This window comes from Lissotriton helveticus, chromosome 2_1 (assembly GCF_964261635.1).
Source record: "Lissotriton helveticus chromosome 2_1, aLisHel1.1, whole genome shotgun sequence".
NCBI classification, from domain to species: Eukaryota; Metazoa; Chordata; class Amphibia; order Caudata; family Salamandridae; genus Lissotriton; species Lissotriton helveticus.
In genome coordinates, this window is record NC_136059.1 from 1,515,334,574 (window position 1) to 1,515,361,079 (window position 26,506).

The 26,506-nt window shown below is 47.6% G+C and overlaps 1 protein-coding gene across 3 annotated transcripts in view; it reads right to left on the reverse strand.

Annotated features, from left to right (window-relative positions):
• LOC144819829 (uncharacterized) overlaps positions 1–26,506 on the reverse strand; it is a 254,736-nt gene that overhangs the window by 193,521 nt on the left and 34,709 nt on the right. For 2 of the 3 annotated variants that reach the window (XM_078677555.1, XM_078677554.1), the window contains exons 3-4: positions 25,430–25,537; positions 17,151–17,264 (exon numbers count right to left, since the gene is read on the reverse strand). In XM_078677555.1, coding sequence (XP_078533681.1) covers positions 17,151–17,264; positions 25,430–25,537 — 222 coding nt within the window. The remainder of the gene's footprint in view (positions 1–17,150; positions 17,265–25,429; positions 25,538–26,506) is intronic. The other variant, XM_078677556.1, reaches the window with a different exon arrangement.

Sequence of the window (26,506 nt, forward strand, 5' to 3'; positions counted from 1 at the left end):
TCCTCCCTTCTTACTGGGGATGGGTCAAAGGCATTTAGCAAGCCTAATGAATGAATGTGTTTTTGGGGGGTGGGGGAGGCAGAGTGTTAGCCAAGATTTATTTTCCATCGTGAGCTACATGTTTTAAGACATTACAGGATATTCATGAAGTACTTACAATGTCTTGATGTTGTTTTCTACCAGAGTTTCGTGATGCCACAGGTTATGCTACTCGTACGAGGTTCGTGAGTTCTGGTGGATGGTTGTCACATTGAAATTCTGACTGGTTTTCAGGTTGATTGCTGTAATTTTAGTGTGTTTTACTTTCATTCCCGGCACGTCAAGGTTTGTGTGGGGAGTGGGCCTTTCAGAACAAAGTTCCTAAGCCATGTTTTGTGCTTTTGCTTGCATTCCGTGTGGTGTTTTTCTCACACATTCCACCCTAACTTGTGTTGGGGGAAGTGCTGAAGTTATTTTTGAGTGTAGCATTGTGCACAGACAATGTGATTGACGTTTCTTTACTACTAGGTTGTGGAACTATTTTGCTCCATTCTAGGTTCTGTGTGGTCTGTTATGCCACACCTTCCACCTAGGCTTCTGACTTAGGTGAAGGGCAGCTGTGATGTCGTTTGTTCCGTGTGGGGTGCTCGTCCACACGTTCTAACTTTTTCTAACAGTTTTTTCTTATTAGATGGTTCTCCTCTACACCTGGTGGTGGCCCCCATTTCACTTTTCTCATGTTTGCTTGGCCAGCTGGCATGTTTTAAGTATCTGGGTTTGTTTCTAGATTGTGGCGTGGGAGTGCTTGAGTTTTGTTTCGGTAGAAGGGGAGATGGGGCATGAGTGTATTCTGTTTATTGTAGATGTGTTCCCATTTCGTCTCTATCCATTTTATTTCTTCTGCATGGAATTTTTCCACCTTAATTTTCATGCTTATGTATCGGAACGTTGCCACTTTGGTCATTTGTTTGCAATTGTTCTAATACCTTTCCGAGAGTTCCTTTCGCTGTCAATATAAAGGAAGGAGATGTGTTATACCTGCTGGTCAGAGAGTGTGATTGGATTGATGGAATTTTTGTGTGAGAGGTGGCAGTGGAATGTTGGAGGAGTGAGGATGTCAGTTGGAGGACATGCTGAGCAGCAGGAAGGCTGCTCCTGGTGGAGCTCTACGCTGTAACATCTGATCTTCAATAAACCTACATGAAAACTACTTGGACTAGACCATGATTTATTTACAACACCAACCCCTTGCTCCATTGAGCACAAGGCCTAGAAAAGGTATGTAAGGCATTGGCACAAGGGCAGATTTACAGCCTCATTGCTGGAGGGAGTGCTGAAACATGGAGGTCCAGCTTGAAGCCTGAAGATGCCAAAAGGTACGTGTGGAGACATTGCTGATGTAGCATATTAACATATAATGGAACATTTACCCAAACCAGCTGTTAGAGGCTGGTTACAACCAAATGAAGTAAAACTATTAGGATAGGGAGATGTGATGAAATATGACTGGGGCGTATTTGACCTTTGCCCTAAATTGCATAATTGCTGCTGAGCAGTATATAATACTTACAATCATTCTAGTGCACACAATTTATATGAATATAGAGTATAATAAATAATCATTTGGTAAAATACGTGTGAGTGTGCGTCCGTGCGTGTGTGTGTGTGTTTGTTTTTTTATTCCAGTGGAGAGTGATCAGGGCTCTGTGAATGCCACCTGTTGTTTGAGACATTCTCTGACACATTTGTCTGACTCCTAACACACCTACCTCAGGAGAAAAAGAAACGTTTGTTCTAGACTCATGAGGATTGAGAGAGCTACCTGGTGTGACTCCAATAAATTGGGGCTAACACGCCATGGTGCCCAACATAGAGCCTGGTTCAGAAATAAGTTGCCACACAAATATGACCAGAGGTGCCTGGAGGTATTTTTATGACTTTCCTCTGTACTAGGGAAAGTGTCCCCTTGCCTGTTTTAGGTGTGTTGCGCGCTTAACAGTTAACAAAGGATCTGTTGAAACTGTCTGTAGTGATTGTAAGGCTTCATAATCAAATGCAGAAAATGCAGAGGAGGAAGAACTAGAAAGAGTGGATATGCGAAAGAACATGTGCACTGTACTTACTGCTTATCTGAATGCAAAGATATTTCCATTAAGCGATGGAGAAAGCAAGTCGCTGGTCAAAGCAGACCCTGGAGGAGCGAGGTGCCGAGGGTACTAAAAGTTATTTTGCTGTTTTAAAATTTGTTTCTGCTGCTGGGGAATTTCGATGCTCAGGGGCACTTATTACCACACTTTGGGGCATTGAAACAATCGTGGGGATACTTACTAGACTCTCCGGTCCACCGCAATCGCACTAGGCGATTGATTGAGTGGAGAGAGCTCAGCCAGTCTTTCTTTACTTTTTACTAGCCTGGCGGTTGGCGGTCTAGTGTTCAACTCGCCACCGCCATAAATTCCAGCTCAGGAGAGGGCTCTGCGAGGAGCGAGGTACCGAGGGTACTTTTAAAAGTTATTGTGCTGTTTTAAAATTTGTTTCTGCTGCTGGGGAATTTCGATGCTCAGGGGCACTTATTACCACACTTTGGGGCATTGAAACAATCGTGGGGATACTTACTAGACTCTCCGGTCCACCGCAATCGCACTAGGCGATTGATTGAGTGGAGAGAGCTCAGCCAGTCTTTCTTTACTTTTTACTAGCTGGCGGTTGGCGGTCTAGTGTTCAACTCGCCACCGCCATAAATCTTGTGGCCGCGGGCGCGCCGATGGCAAACCCGTCTGCGCCCGTCCACGCCGGTACGCCACCAGACGCCAGGAAATGCTTCCAGTTTCACGCCTGCGCTCCACAGGGAATCGAATATGCTACACTCGGGAGGCTCTCCTGGCCTGCAGGCAGACTCTGCCCTGTACTAAGGGGATAGAGCCCGGTAAATATAATAGTAGGAAGCCCAACAGGATTATTAAATGTTTTAATTGTGGGTGGGCCAGGACTAAACATCTCCCCTCCCCCTGCGACTATCGGCTCTGTACTCAGACCGAACTACAACAGGAGGAGAGGGATGCCGATGGTTGCAGGGAGACAAGGGGGTCAGGGCAGAATGGTCAAAGGCCCGACATCCAGGGGCTGTACCTCAATACCAGATCAATCCCTAAACATGCAACAGAAATATGGGACCTACTTGAGGTACAAAAGCCTGATATATGCCTCCTTACGGAAACATAGCAAAAAAACGGAGTTAGGGCCAAGGGACGAAGAGTGGGCAGGGCCAAATGAGCTTATGAACAAGAAATTAGCCAACCCTTCAGTTATTTAGTTCCTGCAATTACTAAAGGCAAAATGGATAAACACGTTTCTTCTGTTTACCATAGAAATTTAATTTAGAATTCATTCATTATTTCATTTTTTTGAAAGTGTAATTATACGTAAGAAAAAGAAAACTGTCATTTCAACATTGGCCAACATAACATAATTCTGTAATCAATTGTGCAAATATTAACAATAAATTATACCAAAAAGAAACCATAAATCATAATAATAAACAATTCATATACATAAGTGAATTGGTATTTGTCAAGAAACACCTAACAGTTAATCAGAAGTTAATTCAAAGACATAAAATGAAGAAAATCATCTTCAACAATATTTGTTGTGTAAATACATTTGGAACAATAAAGTTTTTCCAAAACACAAGACCAGTTTTGTCGGTTTTCACTTGAATATTATTCACCGCACCTCGATGTGCTACGAGGCTTGTGCCGACGCGTTTCGAATCCTGGTATTAAATCCCCGGACTCTCTTCAGGGCTTTGCTATTCTGATCTACAAATAGAGTGTTTTGACAAAAAATGTGGTTTATATAATGAAGACCTCTTTTTAATAAAATTGCTGCACATTATTCCCTCCTGCCTCCTTATACCTTAGTGATCGTGCTGTCATTGCTCGTCTCTTTAATGTTCTGTTGTATTTTCTAATGCAGGGGCCAGCCACTCGTCTCCTGCAGAGGAATATACACGGACATTTTTCCCTTTTATTTTTTGAAATAGCTGTCTATGTCAGTGTGAGAAGCACAGTTTAAAAAGGAACGTACCTTGGGAGGATAAAGCGAGTCTTGCCAGACTTCACTTCCAATTATGTATTCAAGCGCACGGGGTCGTTGGTTTTCGGGATGCTTCTCTCTGAAACCAAATGAATTTTAACTTTGGATGAACTGAGTGAAAATACAATGGAAATGTACCATAACTGCTAAAAAGGATCGTCAGCTTCAAGGGCTATTGCTGACTCATTGAATCCAATCAGCTTGTAGATGCAGAGCGATTTTGTGTGCACTCCCTGTTCGTCATTCAGTTCTGCAAAAAGAAAGCAGTGGAAACATTAGTTTCCACTCTCTCTGGTCGTTATTTATCTTTAAATAAATCAAAGGCTGATTTTACTCACCAAACACTCGATGTATAGATTTCCCACACAGGCTCTCATGGAGTGATCACCATGTCTCTCTCACTAGGTTCTCTCCGCCCGTTGGTGTCAAGTGGTATTTACTTGACCAGTCAGGTGAGAGTGTTGTACCCCAATGCATTATGGGAATTGTAGTTGTTTCAAGAGCCGGGTGATCAGTCTAGTAGTTCTCCCAGCCTTGTTTAACCCCCATGTGGTGTCTCCTCATTACTAGGGAGTTTACAATAAATGTGGTGGGTATTCTATGCTCGAGTGGCTCAGCAGCATGATTTGTTATTAGATCTAGTGTATACTCAGATTCTATTTATTTCACTCATAATATTTAACCCGTTCATCGTGCTGTTGAATTTCATTATCAGGTACGCCTCTCTGCGCAGCAAAGCTGCTTCTATGTCTGCTGTGCAATTAGATGCATTCATACTGACAAGATAGTCCATTGGAAATCGTTCTCCCCATGCTTTTTTTCCAAGAAATGTTCCACCATGGGTGCTGTAATGACCTTGTTCTTTATACGCGACCTGTGCTGCGTAATTCTCACATTGATTTGTTGGCTTGTTTTGCTGATGTATATTCTACTGCAGGGACACCGGATGGTGTACACCACGTTTTTAGTTCTGCAATTAGTGAACTGTTCATGTTTCCACTTAACTCCATTGTGGCTAAATTCTGAACCTTCAATGGTGTTGATGCAGGCCACGCAATTGCCACATTTGCGATGGCCTTGTATAGGTTTTAAATTCCATTGGGAAACCAAATCACTTTTCTGTTTAGGAATAGACACATCTGCTCTAATGATCTGTTGTCCAATGCTTGAATTTTTTTTCATTGCGAATATTGGCTTCTGAAGGGGAGCCTCAAGGTTCTCAAGCAAATGCCAGTTTCTGAGCACAATCTGTTTAAACTGATTGGTTTGCGGACCAAAAGTGGTAACACATACCAGCCTTTCTAGTTCTTTCTTTTCTTTTACCTCTAACAAGGTGTCCCTTGGCGTGTACTTGGCCCGTTTTTTTTGAATGAATCAAAAGTTTCTTAGGGTATCCTCTCTTAGTCATCTCGTTACAAAAGGACATTGCATGGTTTTCAAAATCAGACATCTCAGAGCAATTCCTCCTAATGCGCAATAGTTGCCCATAGGGGAGATTTTCTCTTAAACTCTTTGGGTGTGCACTCCTAAAATGTAGGATCGTGTTTTTGTCAGTTTCCTTTTTATATAGTGACGTTTTCAGTTTTTGTTCATGTACACTGACTTCAACGTCAAGGACGGTCATTCTTATTTTGCTTGACTGAATGCAAAACTTTATGTCTCTATGTCTGGTGTTTAGCCATTCATAGAACCGATTGAGCTCAATCTGGCTCCCCTGCCACAGGAGCCAGATGTCGTCAATATACCTTAGCCATTGTGTAATGTGTCTCAAAAAAGGGTTGTTATTTTGAACAAATCTCTTTTCATACTGTGCCATGTACAACACAGCCATTTCTGGAGCATATGGACTTCCCATAGCTGTACCTTTGACTTGAACGTAGAACTTTTCTTCGAATTTAAAGTAGTTGTTCTTTAGGGTTACCTCTGCCAACTGGACAATGAACTGAGTGGGAACGCGATGGGGGCGTTCTCTTTGTTCGAGGTATAGCTCCATCACCTCAAGTGCCTCCTCCTGCGGGATTTGTGTATACAGCGATGCGACATCTAATGTCACCATCACCTGGGTCTCATCGTCAAACTGAATGCCCTCAATCTTTGTTATAAAATCGGTGGTATCTCTCAAATAGGAGTCCACCTCTTGTAAAAAAGGTTTAAGAAAAAGATCAACATATTTAGAAACGGGTTCTAATACTGAATCACATCCCGAAACTATGGGACGTCCTGGTGGTCTAGAGCTGTTTTTATGTATCTTGGGCAAGAAGTAAAGGATGGGAGTCCTAGGAGATTTTTTATTCAAATACTCGAATTCTTTTGGGCCCAAGAATCCTTCATCCAATCCCTTTTGGATAATTTTTAGAATTTTACCTTGTACTTCCTTCACTGGATCATCTTTAGTATTAAATATTTTTATTAAGTAAGTTAACACAGTACAGGCATCAACAATCAAGAGCTCTTGTCATACGTGGCATCCCACACAGGGCCTCAAGTGCATCAAAGGGGTCTGAGGTACGCAGTATATAGCAAATCGTGATTATACACAGCAAGCCGCCTACAACCCATCTCGGGCCGGCCGCGTTTCAAGCAGTGCGATGTTATTCAAGGCAGCTCCAAGTTTTCCTGCCAGTCCGTCCCCTCCCTCGCTGAAGTAGAATATGGCTGGCCCCCATAGATCGAATTTGTAGGTTGCCAGGACCCTCAGGAACTTCCCCCCATACCCACCCTCTCTTGCATCAACTAACCCCACCCCATGCCCAACACTCCCCCCCCCCCAACATCCCACCCCAACAAATCCAAACCCCTTTCCCCTTACCCCTTTCAGCATACTTCGCCCCTTCCCCCGCCTTATACAGGGAGAGCCTTTCCATACCCAGGACCATCCATAGGCGATGGAGCCAACCTTGGTATGTGGGTATGTGGGTCGTGCGCCAATGTGCTATGATGTTTTGTAGCGCCAAACCTAGAGCTATAGCTATCAAGCGACCCCTTCGTGATCGTAATGGGTAGGTCAGTGCATTTGGGAGCCCCAGGACGACGTAGGAGGGGAAGCGTGGGATTTCGGTGTTAAAGTGTTTATCTACGTCGTCCAGGACTCGGCCCCAGTAATCCTGCAAAAGACTACATTCCCACAGTGTATGCGTGAGGGTGCCTAGTTGTCCACAGCCCCGCCAGCAGAGGGGGTCTTTGCTACTGTCCATTTCATATAGTCGTTCAGGTGTGTAGTACCAGTAGGTCACCACTTTCGTCAGAGTGTCAGTGAGCCCCATATGATACGCCGAGTGCCTTGCTCTGTAGTATATACCCTCCCATTCCTTATGTGTAAAGGACCTCCCCATCTCCCTTTCCCAACGAGCCCTACTCGCGCTATAGGTGTATTCGTGTTTGTGTGTGAGCATTTGTATAGGCCCGAGATTAGCTGCTTGTCTGATTTGCGGGTGATCAACCAGTACTCAAATTCCGTTAGTCGCCTATCCGCATCTGCTCTGACTGACTTGTTAAGGGCCCAGTGCCTGACTTGGAAATAATGGAGTCGCTCGGTCTCCGGGAGGCCGAAGTCTTGGCGTAATTGTGGAAAGGGGATTATCCCTTCGGAATCATACATGTGGCAAAGAGATCGACAGCCGGCCGACTTCCATCGTTCGAAGGCCTTCCCATCTAGCCCCGGCTGGAAGTCAGGGTTATCGAGGATGGGGGTGAGAGGTGAAATGGGGGTGGTAAGGCCGAGCTCCAGTCCAACCCGGTCCCAGATCTCAAGGGGGACTCGAGTAATGTGGGACGCATACAGGTTACGGGGCCTGTGTGCCTTGCGTATGAACGGGATCTCTTGCAGAGTGCGCCCCGCCACCGCTTGGTCCTGGAATAACCAGTGCTTCCCGGACTCCCATTGGACCCATTCCGCCAGAAAGCGTAGTTGCGCCGCCTGGAAGTAGGCGGATAGATTCGGAATCCCGATCCCCCCCTGTTCGGGCGTGAGCATCGCGATCTGGGCTTTCAGACGCGGTTTCCTCCCATTCCAGACAAATCGGGAAAGTTCCGACTGCATCACTTTAATCCATCCCCTAGGGGGGGCGAGAGGTATAGTGCGAAAAATATAGAGAATCTGGGGTAAAATCGTCATCTTGATCGCCGCCACCCTGCCTAACCAGGACAACGGGTAGTGCTTCCACTGTCCCAGCTCCTGTCGTACCCTCCGCCGGAGGTGGTCATAGTTAACGTCCACCGTGGTTTGAAGGGAGGCAGCCAGTTTGATTCCCAGGTAGGGGACCGCTTCCGTAGCCCACTGCAGCGGGAACTGGGACTGCAGCGAGGCTCGTGTGTCCACAGCGAGGGATAGGTCAAGGGCCACTGATTTCGTCAGGTTGACTTTGAAGCCCGACACGCTGCCAAACCTATCAAGGTCGGCCATGCAGGCTGGGAGAGAACTTCGGGGGTCCGCGAGTGACAACAAGACATCGTCTGCATAGAGACTGATGACGTGGACGTCTGCTCCAAATTTGATTCCTTTGACCTCCGGGTCAGTCCGGATGAGCTGTGCTAGCGGTTCCATGTAGAGGGCAAACAGGAGAGGGGACAGCGGGCACCCCTGCCTGGTGCCCCTCTCAATCTGGAAACGCGGGGAGGACAAGCCATTAACCCTGACCGAGGCCGAAGGGAATTTATAGCAGTTCAGTACTCTTGTCCGGAATTTGGGCCCCATACCCGCCTTCTGCAGGACTTTCTCCAGATAGGGCCAATGAACCCTATCAAAGGCCTTCTCTGCATCAATGGCCAGCATCATGTATTCGCCCGGTGTGCGGGCTGCCTTCTCAATGAGGTGGAGGGCCCGTTTGGTGTTGTCAGAGGTCTGACGCTCCGGGATGAAGCCCGACTGGTCCGGTTGAATTAGACCTCCCATGTAGGGGCCCAGTCTGGAGGCGAGGATCCCCGTATAGAGCTTAAGGTCAACGTTTAAAAGGGAGATGGGCCTGTATGCCCCACAGTCGGTGTGGTCTTTGCCTGGCTTGGGTATAACCGCAATGGAGGCCTCCAAGAGTTCCCGGGAGATTGCTCCGTCTTCCGCAAACGATGTGAAGAGTCTGGCAAGGAGCGGCGCAAGCTGAACACAGAAGGTTTTGTAGAAGCACGCCGGGAAGCCATCCGGCCCCGGCGCCTTCCCGAGTTTGAGCCGCGAGATCGCTGAGATGACGTCCTCTGGGCGGATGTCTCTCTCCAGAGTTTCCATTTGCTCCTGGGTCAGGGCCGGTAGAGGGATTCCGTCGAGAAAGGCTGATTCCGCCTCCGGGTCAGGCGGGTCTGCTCTGTATAGCGTGGCATAGAAGGCGCTAAAGGCCCCCGCTATTGCTCGATCGCCGGTGACACCGGTACCGTCGCTTTGTTTCAATTCTTTAACCTCCCGTTTTTGAGCAACTGTCCGCAGTTTATGCTCCAAGAGACGCCCGCATCTGTCCCCCCCGGTGTAGTAGGCATGTTTCAGCCTCAGCGCTGCGTACTCCGCCCTGTCGATGTCCAGTGCCGCCAGTTGTTGACGAGCAGCTCGTAACTGACGCCAAATCCTCGGGGCCCCCGTCCTTCTGTGAATGTGCTCCAGTTCCCTGGTCTTTTGGGTGAGCTCATCCCTCTTGGCCTGGCGTTCCGCGTTTTCCGCGGCAGAAATCGAAATGAATTCGCCCCTCAGCACAGCCTTGAGCGCGGCCCACTGAGTAGCCAGCGTGGTGTCCCCGTTACTATTATGGGACAGGTAATCTTTTATGGTTCCCTGAATTCTGGCAACCGCATCCTGTTTGTGAAGCAGAGAATCTCGAAGCCTCCACACTCTACCCGGGCGCGGTTCCCGTGGCCCTGCCAGGGCGACCACGACTGGGGCGTGGTCGGATAGAGACGCCGTACCGATTTCAGCGCTGGTGACCAGAGTGCGCGCCGCTGTGGAGACAAGCAGGTAATCTAAGCGTGCATATGTTTTACGCGCTGCTGAGAAGTGAGTGTATTCTGTCACACCCGGGTGAAGCTCGCGCCAAACATCTACAAGCCCCAGGTCGTTCAAGTGAGCCAAACCAGACGCTGACAGAGCACCCACCTGACTAACGCGCTGGCAGGAGCGGTCGAGTGAATTGTCTAGAACCAAATTCAAGTCCCCCCCTAACAGTATGTGACGATCTAGCGTTGCAGTCGCTTCCGTAAGTGCGGAATGTAGGAACCTCTCTTGACCCTCATTCGGCCCGTATAACGAGCCAATCGTGTAGTGTATGTCTCCCAGTGTAAACCTATAAACCAGTAGCCGCCTCTTAATTTCCGCCACCTTACCCAGGACTTTGCCCTTGAAAGTGCGCGCTACCAGTATTGCCACCCCTGCTTTTTTCTCCGTACAGGAGGAGAAGAATTGCTGCGGGGACCTGGGAGAGTGAAGGCGGTGGCAGTCTTTAGCTAGAAGGTGTGTCTCTTGCAATAGGCAGATGTCTGCTTTGGAGTGTTCTAAGAACAGGAGCACTGCTTTGCGTTTCACTGGATTGTTCAAGCCTCTCACATTCAAAGTGAGAACAACAATGTCATCCCGCGCCATCTAGAAAGCGAAAGATTGCCAGATAGCCATTATAGCAGTGCCCAGCGCGCCGACTGATAGAATCACCCACTCCCCAGCGGTGCCGCCCTACCTCCCCCAGGGGAGCCAACCCAGTACGACACCCGCCGACCATGGACCATGAACCCCCCCCAATCCCTCAACCCCCATGAATTCCCCCCCTACCCAACTCCCCACCCCCCTCCCCCACAACTGCAAACAGTCAATGCATACCCCAAAAAGTTCCATTGTCTCTCATCCAAGGATGAAAAGGAGAAGAGGAGGTAAAGTAAGGTAGTCTTACTAGTCAATTCGGGAGTCTTCTTCCCCCCAACGCCCCGATGGCCAGAGCAGACGATCAAACCAGGCACTGTCATGAAGCTTTCATCCTGGGGGGCCGGCGTCGCCGTCCGCAGCCACTGCATCTACCGCGGCGCGTTGCCCTGCTGCGATCTCCATCGCCTGTGGCTTCTTGACCCGCCTCCGCCGCCGCTGTTGGGTCCATTGCGGCCTCCTTCCCTCTGTCGCAGGCGCCGGCCCCTGGGCCCCCGTCTCCTCCTCCGGCATCTCTATACCAAGCAAGGAGCAGGCCTCGGTGACCGATCGGAGCTGGTACTGCTTATTCTCCAGTCTGAAGACAAGACGGAAGGGGTGGCCCCAGCTGTACGGGATACCCTTCTGCTGCAGGAAGGAGGTGACCGGCTTGAAGAGCCGGCGCTTGTGTAGCGTGAGTGCCGCCAGGTCCTGATATAGTTGCGGCGAGGTGCCCTGGAACGTTATCGGATGAGTCTGGCACGCCCTCTGTAGTATTTCCTCCTTGGTCCGGTAGTCTTGAACGCACACCAGGATGTCGGGCGGGGGGGCTGTAGCTGCGCGGGGCGGACCCGTCCTGTGAGCCCTGTCAAGCTGCAGTGGCGAGTCCAGCGGTCTCCCTAGCACATGGTTGAAGAGCTCCTTGGCATACCGAAACACATCCTGTGTGGCATCCGATGTGGCAACATTGCGAATGCGGATGTTGTGCCGCCTGGAACGATTCTCCAAGTCCTCCAGATGGAGTTGTAGATCCACTTGCTGATCATGTAGGCGGATGATCTCCTGTTGTTGAGCAGAGAGTTCTGTCTCCCGTTCATCGCCCATGGCCTCCAAGTCCGCCACTCGTTCACCTATGCCATCCATTTCGCGCCTCACCTTGCGGATTTCGCTAGTGAATTCAGTCTTGAAGGTCTGGATATCATCCCGCAGGGAGGCAAAAAGGGACTCCAAGAAGGCCTTCGTTATGGGCTCCGCGCCCTCCTCCGTGGCCCGGTCCGTCTGCTTCGGCGCAGGGGCCATGGCATCCTTCTGTAGAGGGGATTGCGTCTTGGCGAACATTTCTTTCACCGTCTTGCCTCGGGCGGCCTGCCCGTGGACATCCCTCTGCCTGGCGGTCTGGGCACCCCCGTCCCCACAACCACCCTGCGGACAACCGGACTCCTGTCGCCGTGCGGTCGTCAACGTGTAAGTGCCCCCACCAGGCCTCCCTCACAGCGGGGGCCGTCCGCGGATTCCTGGCAAATATGGCGGGACGTCTCTCTTGCGCCTCAAACAATTAGCCGCATAGCGCCTGTCGCGGCGTCCAGTCTTCTGGAGTCAGGGGCCTCGGGGAGTGATGAAGGCCCGCGAGGGGCGAGGGCCGCTGCCACCGCGCCCCAGAGGCGTGAGGGCCGCCGATTCCAGGGTGGGCGCGCCGCCAGAGAGCCCTCTGCAGCACTACGCCGGCCGCGGTCAGAACCTCGGGACCGGGTAGATCCCCGATGTGCTAATGCGGGCCCCCTGGTGCTGTCTCTCCGTGGGCGCCGCTGATCAGGTAAGGAGGGTGGAGGGTCCGGTCACGTCCAGCGGCTAATGCACGTGCCGCGGGAGGCAGGGGGCTCTCCCCCGCCGGGGCCCTAGCGCGGGCCCGGGCAAGGAAAGGGAGGCGGGCACGCAGGGCGCTGCAGGCCTCGGGCCGATGCGCCCGCCGAGGGGCCCGCTGCCAGAATCACCCTATCACCGCCCAAGTTCAGTCAAGCGCAGCCTGCCGTGCCCCGGGCCCGCTCTCACCTCTCGTCCTGTCGCCGATGGTTGCTGCCGTCTTCCACGCCTCACGGGGCTCCCATGCGGCGCTCTCCGGCCGGCCGACCGGATCTCGACGCTATTCAGGCTTGTGGCGTCCTCCGCTGGGGCCTCGGGTCTCTGTCCCCGCGGTGACGCCGCGCCAGGGTCTCTCCGCTCGGCTGTGTCTCCGGCCTCAGCCGGCCTCGTTTCCAGGCCAGAGGGGGGATGGGTGCCCCCAGTCCGCCACGCTCTGCCGCCTCCGTTCGCGGCGCCGCCAACACCCCCGCTCTGGTGCGAGGACGGCTCCGGCAGCCCTGGGCACCGACTACGGTCGGGAGAGGCGCCGGAACCGTTGCAAAATTTGGGCCGGTGGCAGGAGCTGAGACGAGACGCGTCCGCTCACGCCGCCATCTTGGCCACGCCTGGATCATCTTTAACCGGTCTGTACCAGTCTTGGTTATTAACATGGGATCTACCCTCTTCCAGGTACATGTCGCGGGGCCAGATCACCACAGCCCCGCCCTTATCAGCCTGTTTGATGACCACAGACGTGTCTTTTTTCAAACTCTGTATTGCTTTTAGCTGACCCGCGCTGATGTTATTGTGATTATATTTTTTAGCCGTCTCTAGTTTTGAGATTGAGGACAGAACAGCTTGTTCATATGCATGGACTTCTTTTGGTACATTAAATGTGGGCGTAAATTTAGATTTAACTCCAAGTCCGGTAGTCTCTTTATCAACAGTTGTCTCAGATCCAGCAAAGAATGTTTTCAGCCTGATCTTCCTGCAAAATTCTAGTGCCTCTAGTTTTAATTTAGTGAAATCTGTCCTTCTTGAAGGAACAAATTTGAGGCCCAAATTTAAGATTTTCTCCTCATCTTCAGTTAGCTGTTTATCTGATAAGTTCACGATTGATGATGTTTCTAGGATTTGTAAACCCGACTGCGGGTCCTCATCTCCCATGGCTGTTTGTACCGGCCCCTTTGTTGTCCTCCCTTTTCTAAAAAAGAAACTTGTTTTTTGGAATTATTATCTCTTGGATCTGATCCTGAAGATTCCGAAGAAGAGGAGGCACTTGAGAAGGTGACATGGCTTAATCTAGAGGCTACACCATCACTGGCTATCGCATTACCTGATGAATATGCGGTTACTAGATTGGACAGGCCCGACAAACGAGGGGGGGGACTGGCTATTGCTTTACGTCACCCGTATTACATCAGGACATTAGACAGGGTGTCCTCTGAATATGGAGCTCCTAATATTTAGATTGGAACAGTTTCAGGCCATCGAATGGACTGGGGCCTTAGTATATCATCCCCTGGGAAGCAGCAAAAAGGAATTCCTGACTGCACTTCTGGACAGACTGGCGCCGCATGTCCTGAAGGCCACGAAATTCCTACTAATAGGTGACCTAAATCACCATTTAGAGCTGTCCTTCAACTCAGATACAGCCAGCCTCATCACCTCAATGGAATCCCTAGAGCTACTGCTAAGGGTCTCCAACTCTACTCACAGGGCAGGTCATATGCTCGATGCCATTTTTTCCAACATGGGCGATCTGGTGGTTGAACCTCCCCAATTCCTTCATTGGACTGACCACATGGCGTTAAGTTTTTCACTACCATCTTCCCACCCAGCAACGCGGACTTGTAGCCAGAAAAATGAGCGTCAACCATGGGCAAGAGTAACTTCTCTAGCCTTTGATCAGGCGTTCACTGTACCCTCACTGGATGATGTTGTAGGCCCTAGTTCTGCATGGGAGGGACTAGTTGGAGCCATTCAGGGAGCATTAGACATCATAGCCCCGCTGAAAAGAGCCACAAAGCAGGAAAGGTCAGCTCCTGCCCCGTGGTATTCGGATACCCTGAGGAGGGAAAAATTTCCATGCAGGGCTCTAGAGAGGAGGTGGAGGAAAACCAAGGAGATATCAGATAGATTAGCATATCGGACATCTCACAGAGCCTATCTAAACAGCTGCAATACAGCAAGAAGGACACACCTGGGTGTCCGCATAGCGGAGGCGGACAACTCCTCCAGGGAACTCTATAGGATCCTGAAGGAATTCACAAACCCCAAGGCTGGTAATGAAGCCCCCCCTCTACTCATGAGAGATGTGATGACATCGCCAGGTATTTTACCAGTAAAATTGATCTGATGTACCAGTCCTTTGGATCGACATTACACAACCTAGAGGAGGAACATCTGCCTGGTAATAGACCACAAGACCTGGCCTTACCCTACGGGTTGGATACCTTTTCTAAGGTAACCAGAGAGCAGGTAGAGCCCCTACTAAGCCGTGTAAAATCTGGTTCGCCACTAGATCCTGCCCCTCCAGCCGTTATGGCAACTCTCAGCACGGTCCTGGCAGAGGTTCTTGTTAAGATATATAACATCTCACTGGAGGCGGCGATCTTTCCCACTGAATGGAAGAGTGCACGAGTAAAGCCGCTTCTGAAAAAGGTGGCAGCAGACCCGAACGACCTACATAACTATAAGCCAATATCTCTTCTTCCCTGCTGTTCGAAGGTTTTGGAAACGCTGGTGAACCAACAACTCTCCAACTACCTGGAACAGAATAACCTTGTGGATCCCTCCCAGTCAGGATTTCGCGCATCCCACAGCACGGAGGCGGCATTATTGGAGCGTTTGACACCATCTCACACACGATGCTGCTAGACAGACTGAGGGGGATGGGGGGTGCAGGGAAGTGCCCTCAAGTGGATCCATAGCTTCCTCTCAGGTCGCACCCAGAGTATCCAGCTAGATACGTTTATATCACAAACTTTCAAGGTAGACAAGGGCGTACCACAGGGATCGGTGCTCAGCCCGACCCTGTTTAATATATACGTAACCCCACTGGCCGACATCATCAGGGGCCATGGTTTTCAAACCATTTCATATGCGGACGACACGCAGCTAATTGTCCCGATTGGGGAGGATGTCATCTCCACCCAATCGAGGTTCAGAAGCTGCATGTCTAGCATTGCCACCTGGATGAGGAAAAACTTTTTACAGCTTAACTCATCCAAAACTGAAATATTGCTGTTCGGGAAGGCAGAGGACATCTGGTCCCCAGAATGGTGGCCTACTGAACTTGGGGATGCTCCCGCACCCAGGAGCTGTGCAAAGAACTTGGGCGTTAAGATAGACAATAAACTATCGATGGAGGAACAGGTCAAGTCGATAGCAGGTGCCTGCTTCGGCACCATGAGAATGCTTAGGAAGGTATTCCCGTGGATCCCGCTGGCGGCGAGGAAGACCCTTATCCAGTCACTCCTGGTGAGTAGGCTGGACTATGGAAACGCTCTGCTGGTGGGAGCAAGGAAAGACCTCCTATCTCGACTACAGGTAGTGCAGAACACCGCGGCCCGCCTTGCCCTAAACAAACCGGCAAGTACTCCATCAGCCCCTCTGCTGTACCAGCTACACTGACTCCCGGTGAGGAAGAGAGCTATCTTTAAGATGCTCTGTATAACCTTCAGATCTTTACTGGGAAAGGGCCCTGCCTACCTTAGGAACAAAATCAGATGGTATCGGCCAGCCCGACAACTGAGATCTAGTAACTCCAACTTTTTGTGTACCCAGAAAATACGGAAGGCACGTTTGGGAGGTAGAGCCTTCTCATACCTGGCAGCTAACCACTTGAATACGCTCCCACAAAACCTCAGGTCCTGCGGGGATCTAATTAATTAAAAAAAATTACTGAAGACATGGCTCTTTTAAATGTATTCCCTCCTGCCCTTTCTCCTTGTATAGCGCCGAGAGATCCTTTCGGGGATGATTCGTATGCGCTCTATAAAGCCACAAATAAATAAATAAAGCAGACCCTGTATGTGCCACTGACATATTATATTTGTGAACTGAAACAGAAGCTGAAAATAGTGAGGGACTATTCACGTTTTGCAATAATGGAACAAATATAGAAATGTATATACACCCACGCATAAGATAGATAGATAGATAGATAGATAGAATGAGGTTTCCCCAGTGAATTAAAATGTACATTAACAGAAACACAGTAGCTGCTGCACCGCCATCATCGAAGAAAAAAATCACTAAATTAATTTTGCATTAAAACGATTTTTTTATCTGTTATTAAAGTTAAAAAAACAAAATAACATTACATCCCAAAATTTTTATCACATTAAACTCCAGAGATGAAAATCAAAAGAAAGTAATTGATCTGAAATAGTCACATGGAACCCTTTGGACTTTGTTACATTTACAATGGATGATCTGTAATGTAATCGAATAAGGAAATCTAGATGTTACAATATGTTCCATAACATGTCTAGAGGACAAAAATTTAAGTTTCAGACTCAGTAATTTGAAAAACATGTTTGCTTTCTGTGAACAAAACAAGATGAGGCTCAGTTTGTGGAGTATTTGATGCCCCAAGTGCATTCTGTTTAATCAGGACCAAACAAATGTGTCGCCATGTCTTCCTAACCTGTGATGGGATCATCATGGGTGTCCTTTGGATCGGGGTCTGGAGCAGCTTTCAGATGTTTGGCTGCCATTTTTGTTTTCCTGAGTGGGCCATCAGACTTCGCAGTCTCATCTCCTGCCAAATAAAGGCCAAAATAAACTTCACATTCACATGAAAGAGTTCAGTTTGCATAAGTTATTCGTTTCAAGTATCTTAAAAGTGGGAAAGGTCAGAAAAATATTTTCTTAAACGTGCACAAGGCATTTGAGGGGTGGAAATGGCAGCATACTGAGGTCAATGATGGCCTAGGCTCCTTAAAATCTTCCCTGCACTGGTTGCACATCAGATTATTCACTACAGACATATTGTGGCACAAGAACATGGTAGTAAACATACAAACAACCAATATACATTGGTAGGTATTCATTTACTATGCTTAACTGCACATGTAGGTATCTTGAAGATACACAGTCAAGGTGCACGTGGTTAAAAATAGTAACCAGTGCTTAATTTGTAAATTATTAAGTGCAGGTGCTCAGATTTTTAAGGAGGCCACACCCACACACCCCTGGCTCCACCCACTCACTCCACCCTCTTGATCTATTGGCTCCCAACACCCAGAACGAGTATTGCTGAACGTGCCATAACAAGGGTTAGACCAAAATCTACAGGTTGAAAGGTCAGGAAATTAGCCATGTGCATCGCCATAAGGATGCACTACAGGACAGTCTATACCCTGTATTGTGCACATGTGGCTGAGGGTCAGTCACTAGCCACGTGTCATCGAAGGACAGATGGGCCAAGCTGTGGCACAGCAAGATCCTGAGGAGGTGCCTGTCACCCAAAGGGGTGTACGTCTGAAAACACCACACAGCCACCCAGAGAGATGGAAGACTAAGCACAACACACCCATAACATCTCACCTCCACATCCCTAGCCCACAGGGAGCACATCAAGGCCCCATTAGTTCCTGTATACACAGGCTGTCAGGATCTGACTTGCAGAACCTCTACAGGTGCTCGGCAGTGGATAAAGAGCCATGAGAAGGACAGAGCTCCTGTCTGGAGTCCAATGCTGCAGTGAGCGGACGCGGGTAAACTCTGAAATTAAAGCCCTGCTGTTCCTTTCAGATGAAGCTTATTCTAGAATGTCACTTATTCACACCTGACTACCCCACCCCTTCTCCCTAGCTGCAACCGGACCTGACCCTCGAACACAGAAGCATCAATCAATGCAATGCACTTGCAGGAACGCAGGAATGCAGGCTCAATGCACGCTCATAACGTAAAGTCTCGCAACCGCTGCACCCTAAATACAGCAGCAGCCTTGGCCCTACCACAGAGACGTGATTCATTGTGATATTATATATAATATTTATACAATCTATGATTTTTAGGTGAGCCGCACCAATACTTCATAGACAAAAGTTGCAGTTGAGCTATTTTTTTTGTTTTTGTTTTTATAAACCTTTATTAGTACAGAAAGGATATACAAAGCAGGGCCTACAACCGATCCGGCCGGCCACGATACGATAAGCAGTCAAAGAGTCCAAATGAAAAGTAACAGAATCAGACGTAAAGAGGAGCGTTCAATACAATCGTAAAAAGGGGGGGGGAGGTAAGAGGATCTAGACGGCCAGCAATCAGGAGCAAAATAAGGTTAATTTTATATTATAGCAATAAGGCGTATGACAGGCTCAGCGACAACAAAGAAGTATCCGGATTCCCAAAACAGATCATTAGCAACAAAAGGAGAAAGGGCAGCAATGCAGAAGTGTCAGCACTGTAGACATCGGTATAAAAACAGATGTGGTGAACACAAATCAATATGCAAATAGTAACAACTTTGCATTCCCACCACCCAGTAGCACATTGGATACAGAACAGGGGGACCGGAATAGCGACAGCAACAAAACTAGCCCGTCATACTAACCTTGGGAGAGAAGGAAAAGGGGAGGAGGGGAGAGGGGAGAGGAAAGAGGAAAGGGAAGGAAAACACAGACTAAAAGAGAAGAATGCCGCGCTGAAACAGGCGCCCCGTAGCGAGGAACATATAAAAGAACAGGAATAGCAGCAGCGAAGAGGGCATGGGAGTCGCAATGGAAAGCAGCAGAACTATAAAAGAAGAGCAGCGATGTTACAGACCCCACCCTAATCATACCACGGAAGGCAAGGACAGACGCGGCACTCTCATAAAGATACACAAAAGGGCCATAGAACTGAGAAAAATAAAACATCAAAGAAGACCCAAATCACCCATCGCACCCAGCACCCCTGCAGAAGGCTACGGCCTACCCTCCAAACAGCGCGCCTGTCGCCCTAAACCAGAACCCGAAATGTAGTTGAGACAAGAGAGAAAAGGAAGAAAAAGACAAAAAGAAGATATGAAAACAAGGTAGTAAATAGGAGGGAGGAGCATGAGGGCAGAAATAAATACGGTCGGCCACAGCCCTCCGCCCAACCATACAATCATAATACGTGTGCACCAGAACGACACGAACTCGAGCGCCACAGAACTTACAGAGGGGTCTCCCATAGCACTATGGATATGAGCCACGTCGTCACGAATCCGTATACCAATAATCCAACGGGAGCCATGCATCTCACCCCAGTCCCTTCTTCACCGCAATTACCACCCACCAAATAACAGTGTGAAGTGAGCAACACGATGCGAGGCAAGCACACAAATGAAAAAAATTACAAGAAAGACGCAGGTCAGAGAGGTCAATCAATAAGCCAGTGAACAAAAGGTCAAATAGGCAGTTCAAATGTCTCAATAACAGCAACAGGGGCAGTAAAGGACAAGAGTTCAGTCCCGCAGATCGAAAAGGCGGGGGTATGCTAGCAAAATAGAAACAAGACCTCATCAAGGCAGAAACAAGCATCAGTCCGCCATTTTTCTCAGGCACCCGGGGATGATCGGGCTTCCGCACGACATCCAAGTCCCCAATTTCCAGACATCGAAGAGCAGGAGGTTCCAAAGCCGTCGGCCTGTAAATCCGTCGATGGACAGTAGCAGCATCCTTCGGAGCCACCGAGGGGGGCGAGGCAATGGCATCTCCAAGGCAAGAGGGGACCATGAAGAAGCGTCCACCCAAGATGGCGGCGGACCGCAACGAGTCTCCAGGAGCACCGGGGGCCAAGGTCGCGTGCAAAGATCGCAAAGCATCAAGAACGTCGCCAATCGTAGACTCATGCCCACATGACCCTGCTCCCGTGCAATCCAGCAACCGGAGACCGCCATGAAGAGGAAATCCACATCTCAGGTCACCGGCAGCCATTTTGTAGAATCAGCCCCCTCACTTCTCTCCGCCACTCCCGGAGCAGTCCACAAATGTAGGACTTTACAGATGTCCGGGGGGTCCCAGTAACGGCCGCTTCGGTGCAGAAAGGAGAGCCGCCCGAGGCGGAGGGTCACCTATACGAGAGCTGGCGCTCCTCAAAGGTAGAGCCCGAGCGCGAGGGTCCAGGGTCGATGGACGGAGCAGCGGCGGGGGAACCCCTTCACACGGTCAGTCCACGGAGCATCGCGCCCCGCACCAGCCTCACGGCCGCCAAGGTAGGCCCGGTTCAGGGTCACCGGGAAGTTCTCACAGTGGCTCTCTCCAGTGGTGCAGTCTCTCGGCCGGGGCCGACGGTTACCGCAACGCCGGGCCGGATCCAATAGGCGATGCCCCGGTCCCAGCTCTACGAAGGCCCCGGTCCCTTCGGGGGGCACAGCTCCGGAACCACTGCAAGCCGGAGCCTCCAGGTCAAACGGTGAGTGAGAGCGAAATGTTGCGTTTCTATTTCTTCGAAAATATGTCGTCTCTGGGCAGGATATGCAGCAGGATATGTGAGTCAGGACGGAGGGCTGACGGAGCCGAGCTATAAGGCGACCATTTCGCTCGCGAGCTTGGCTCCTCCCCTCGCAGTTGAGCTATTTTTGCAATTGCTGTTCATATTTAATTTCCTGCTTAATAAGGTCCTCTAAGTTGTTTATTGCCACGTAATGTCCGGTTTTGTTTAGCATTACTCCATATGGACATAAACAAAACATTCCAGTCTCCTCTAACCATTCCAAGCTTCAAATCGGGTAAACTGTGAGAAAAAGTGGTGATGAATGTTCAAGGCAACAGCAAACCAGCCCTCTCCCTTTCAGCCTTCTGAGAAATTACCAAGTCAAGCAGCTACAAATTACTTCAAACAGAAACAGTGTTAATTTACCCCTTTTCCGTACGATGAAGTGGCCAGGTAGCCAGAAGATAACGGTGGGTGTGCTAGTGTAAATCACATGAAAGGGGCACAAAGTGTGTGCAAAAAATGTGTGCACGAGAGTGATAGTGGTATTTTTTTATTGGGCCAAAGCACAAATATTATAGCGTGCATTGTTTACATTCTGCTGTTTTAATTAGTTTCAAGTTCAAAAGAACAATTTTTCAACGTGAAACTACCCCTTGTTTTTGGAAAAAGTCAATCTCATTTTAACTCCATCAGTCGCCATGAGCCATCAGTCGCCATGGAGCCTGGAGGTTCTCCAAGTAGCTTGCCTGAAAAGTGTAGTATTCATTTGATGTTGCTTTGTGTTGGCGGGGAAGCAGTGCAGATGGAAACTGCCACATGAAACATGGCACAGTCCGGGCCTTTGAGACGAACGTGCAAATTTAAAATATCTGTGAGTGTTCACACTCAAGGCCTGTCTGATAATCATTCAACTGCGTGATTTACACCTTAGATTACTACAAGAATGGAGATGCTAGAGCCAGGGGTCCTACAGTGGACCAATTTGCACAAGAAACACAAACATAGATAACCTGCAGGAACTTCTGTCCATACGTGTGTCACTGGGTTCTGCCTAAAACATGTACTGCATCTGCAGACAAGTGCTGTAACCTGCCCTTTTTCATTTTCAGATTCTACAAAAAGAAAAACATTCCGGTTTACATCTGCGGAAAAGCACTGGCACTGGCAATTTACTCTGGTAACCCATAAATTGGGAGGTGAGGCAGAGGAAAGGGGCGGTTGAGTCACGAGGTGCTGAGCTTGAAAAAGCAGAGTTGACAGTTAACTTATACATTTATTTGCTGCAAAGAAATTGGTGAAGAGGAACACAATAGTAAATCTGTTCCAGATTAATTGATAGCGACTTGTAGTACTATCTACTACTCTCTTACCTGTGACCTGCAGTCTCCTTGGCACTGGCTCCATTAGATCGCTGGCAAATAATATGTTTTGGTGGGCCCCGGCCCAGGCCAAGAGAATCAGCATGCAATGCAAATGATAAGTCAAAAGGAATAATGTATGGCCTGCTTCTGCTGGGTTTTCATTTCAGTGCATGCAAGTTGTTAACAGAAAGCAGCTACGCACTTTTTTATTACTTCGACAATGTCGTATTAAGGTTATTGCCGAGACCGGAACTTTCCAGGACCCAGTCTGCCTTGCCCGCAGCTCACCCATCAGCCCGCCCTCAACTGTAATAATTAACCAATGCCAAAGAAAATGCTCCTTTAAAGGCAGGCGTGCAATACTGACATCACTAACATGATGCAGTCATCAGCCTGGACCTGGGTGGGCCATCCTACAGGAAGGAGGACGACACAGGACACAGGACAGGTAGGTGTATTTCTTTTTTATAAATATTGGGCTCATCTCACTGGGGAGAAAAATTCAATAGCTTCGGCCCTGTTAAAAAAGTGCCGGTGCTTAGCACCTAAAAGCTCCTGCACAAATTAAGCATTACATATGTATGAAACTTACCTTGTTGATATTTTGCCCATCACTCATTTTGCTAGGACACTGTTGTAGTGGGAAGTTTATAACTCTGTAATTGAGTACCGTACATACCACTGTCGCTCAGAATACTCCAGAATAAGCAGTGAGAATGCCCCAGAAGGACTGCAAAATTACTTGTATGGCCTTTAGTCAATTAAAACGACTATTCATGATGACACTGCAATTTTAGAATGACATGCATCAAACTGCAGCTGAATACAGCAGGGTGCTGCTGCTTTCCGACATGTGTCTCTGATCCTTTCATTAGCATTGTTGTTACTGACCAATCTCAGAAAAGTTACCCGTTTTGTCTTTATAAAATATTTCTGGACGGCCCCCGCTGAATGGCCCTCTGGAGGGCTAGCAAGGAAGAGGACTGTCTACAGGATGAGGTACATGAATGGCTATTCAAAAAACAAACTCAGTTGGAAACATTCCTGCGGTACCAGGAAGATCATCAAACAACAATTTCAATATAAGAGGAACACTGTGAAACAACAATCACTGGAGTCACATACCTGGATCTTGTGACTTAACTGGATCTTGTGACTTATGAGATAATGCATCTAATGCACCAAAGCTAGGGATCAAAATCCCCTTTCCACTCTTTTTGTGGTCAATAACAGATATAACAGATACAGAGACTGAGTCGAGGAATACGCTAATTCTATAGAGGAGACTTGACTTCTAAAGCTTCATTTAAAAGTATCCGCCCAATGCCGACAAAGGAATTAAAATACAGACAGAGACACTTATAGAGACAAGGCAAATATGTCCAAATAACAGATGCTTAATAAACTGGAGTTACTGACTAAAGGACAGGAAAACAGAGACCAAAACACTAGGAGATGCAAAGCATAATCTAAGAAGGAATGTCATTAGCAGTACTAGATGGATTTCATTGTAACCAACAACCTGCTGAAGCTCAAGAATATTTGTCAGGTTCTGCCACCAGGGTGGAAGTTATGCAGGCCTTACAGAAGATATCTAATAATAAATTGGGTGGTAATCCTAATTCATTTGATAAAACTTTTAAAAATGACATCATGCCAATACTCGCTTCATTGCTCAGATGGCATCACCAGGAAGCTGCAGTCCATAATGGTACAATATCTAAAAAGATCCCCCTCTGGTCTATATTTATTCAATCTCACTCACAAACAATAAAGGTAAAAAACTAAAAAACATAAATATATGCGTGGGATGTCACCCAAACGTGTGCCCCTGAACAGCATGGGTACATTCCTCTTAGGATAATCGAAGATCACTATCAGTTTGCTGTTAATTACTCTTACTGGTTACGCTCATGCTTGCAAGTCCCCTCTAGGAATGGTATTCTTTTATGACGAGAAGGCCTACAGAAGAATAAGAGGAGTTTTTTCAGAGTATCTATCAAAATATATGGCTTTCCTTAAGTACCTATAGATGTGATCCATATTCAATAATGACCAATCGCTTTGGCCTGTCTCAAACAACTGTCCTGCCCTCTAGGATTGAACCATGCTGGGATGTCCACACCACTATTATTTGCATTGATTCTAGAACAATTTATTAGTCAGCTAAAGAGTTGGTATATTTCTTCTGCTAATCAGGAGTTTTGGCTAGCAGCTGTCACTGATGATATATGATATAGCCATGTTCACTAAGGAACCAGGGGTTAAGACTATAGCAGGTAAAATCGGAAATAAAAGAGACTTCCATAGGTGTTGTTAGGCAGGATAAACATGGATTAACAATGTTTCTCATTAGTACATTTTTTACAAGCCTGAAGTAGCGCTCGGATACTTACCAAAACATAATTTATACTGTCTACAGATCAAACTATGAATACCTCACCATTTAGGTTTGGCAAGGTATTTGCTCTATATTTTTGTAATACCAAGAGTTTCTATACATACGCCTGTGTGATAATGAGGGCGTAATTGCCAAAATGAAAGATGTAATTGCTCCTCTTTAGACCCCTTAGGTACCTTTCTGGTCGGCAGAATGCTACAACAGGGTAATCTGGAAATCTTCAAGAAAGTTAAATCAGATCATGAACTTCCCCAAAGTAATTCCTTTAAAAATCTGAATGTAACACAGTTAGTGAAAGGGCTACTCAGTGGATCTAATCAAGTTTACTTACTGACATTCTTTCTTCCTATGATACTACCAAGCTAAAAAATAAGTAATTGTAGGATGCAGGCACTGATTGACGATGGATCACATTCAATTATCTTTTCACTAAAACACTGATCCCAAATCCCAAAGCAACAGTGATAAAAGCAATACAAATCAATACACCAGTTTTACAATATGCCAACCACATTTTTGGAAAGTAGGATACACTACCCTCTCTATGTATGCCAAATGCTTATAGGAAAGGGCTGATCTTCCACAAATAGTGACACACTTGCATGATGTAAGAGAATATTGGGAAAGGCGTATTAAACATAATGTTAGGGTTTTGCAACAATGAAGTAATAGAGAAAGACCAAAGTAAAAGAAAAAAGAATGGGTGTGATTATTTCTCTCACATCCTGACCAATGACATCTACATTTTCCACTTACTTAGGTCAGGGTTCATACTGCTTATTTCTGAGTCCATGTCGTCAATCTGATCCCTTTTTTCTTTTGTTTTAGGTTTTAATGAAAAGACTGAGGTGGCGATCAGAGGACCTGTTATGAAAAGAAAACAATCATGCAGAAACAGTTTGTTATAAAATGATGAAATGTACAAGGATAGCTACAACATTTTACAAAAGACATGTAGTATGAGAAAACTGAACTCTAGACCGCTATAAATGGATGAAAAAGATCAGATGGGAGATTATCGAAAGATGTGAAATCATGTGCTGACCTTTACATTGCAGGCAGAACATTGAAAGTTCTTACATGCATTTATAACAGGAACCACAACTTCACAGGTAAGTACTAGTTAGCAATTAAAAAAAATAATAAACGTATGCAACAATTTCGTGTGTGTGGTTGATGAATAACCCTGATGTGCATAATATATGTGGCACTATCAGCTTGTGTTTGATTTTAATCTATATTGGGTGAAACCCTTGTGTTGAGAAAACCTGTGAACCCCCCCCCCCCTACCTACACTCTGGATGGACCACTCACTTACCTGTTTCCAGATTCCTATGTTAAAGGAGATGGAAAAAATGGCAAAAGCCCATTAAAATGTATCAAGACACTGGCGAAAAATCACTCTGGACTCTTTTGCTAAGGAGTCTGAGTGTACTACTACATCTGTAGACTTAGATGTTGATCAAGCGCTATCAGATTTCCATAGAGCTTTAAATTTGGCTCTTGATACGATTGCCCCTCTTAAATTGAGTTCCAATTCTAAACATGAGTTCCATGCACTCTGGTACGCACCAGGACTGAGGACAGAGAAAGCCTCTTGTAATAAATTGGAAAGACGGTGGCAGCTAACCAACAATATATTAGAAATGGGGGTCTAAAGAGCAGCCTTAACCACCACAATATCAAAAGAGCTCAGAAACCTTACATTTCCAACCAAATCGACCAGGCCGGTAATTCGTCCAAAGCGCTATTCATAATGCTTAACGCTTTCATAAACCCTGGTGTCTTATCTCAAGAAATACGAGTTTCAAAAGCAATTTCGATTCTCTGGCC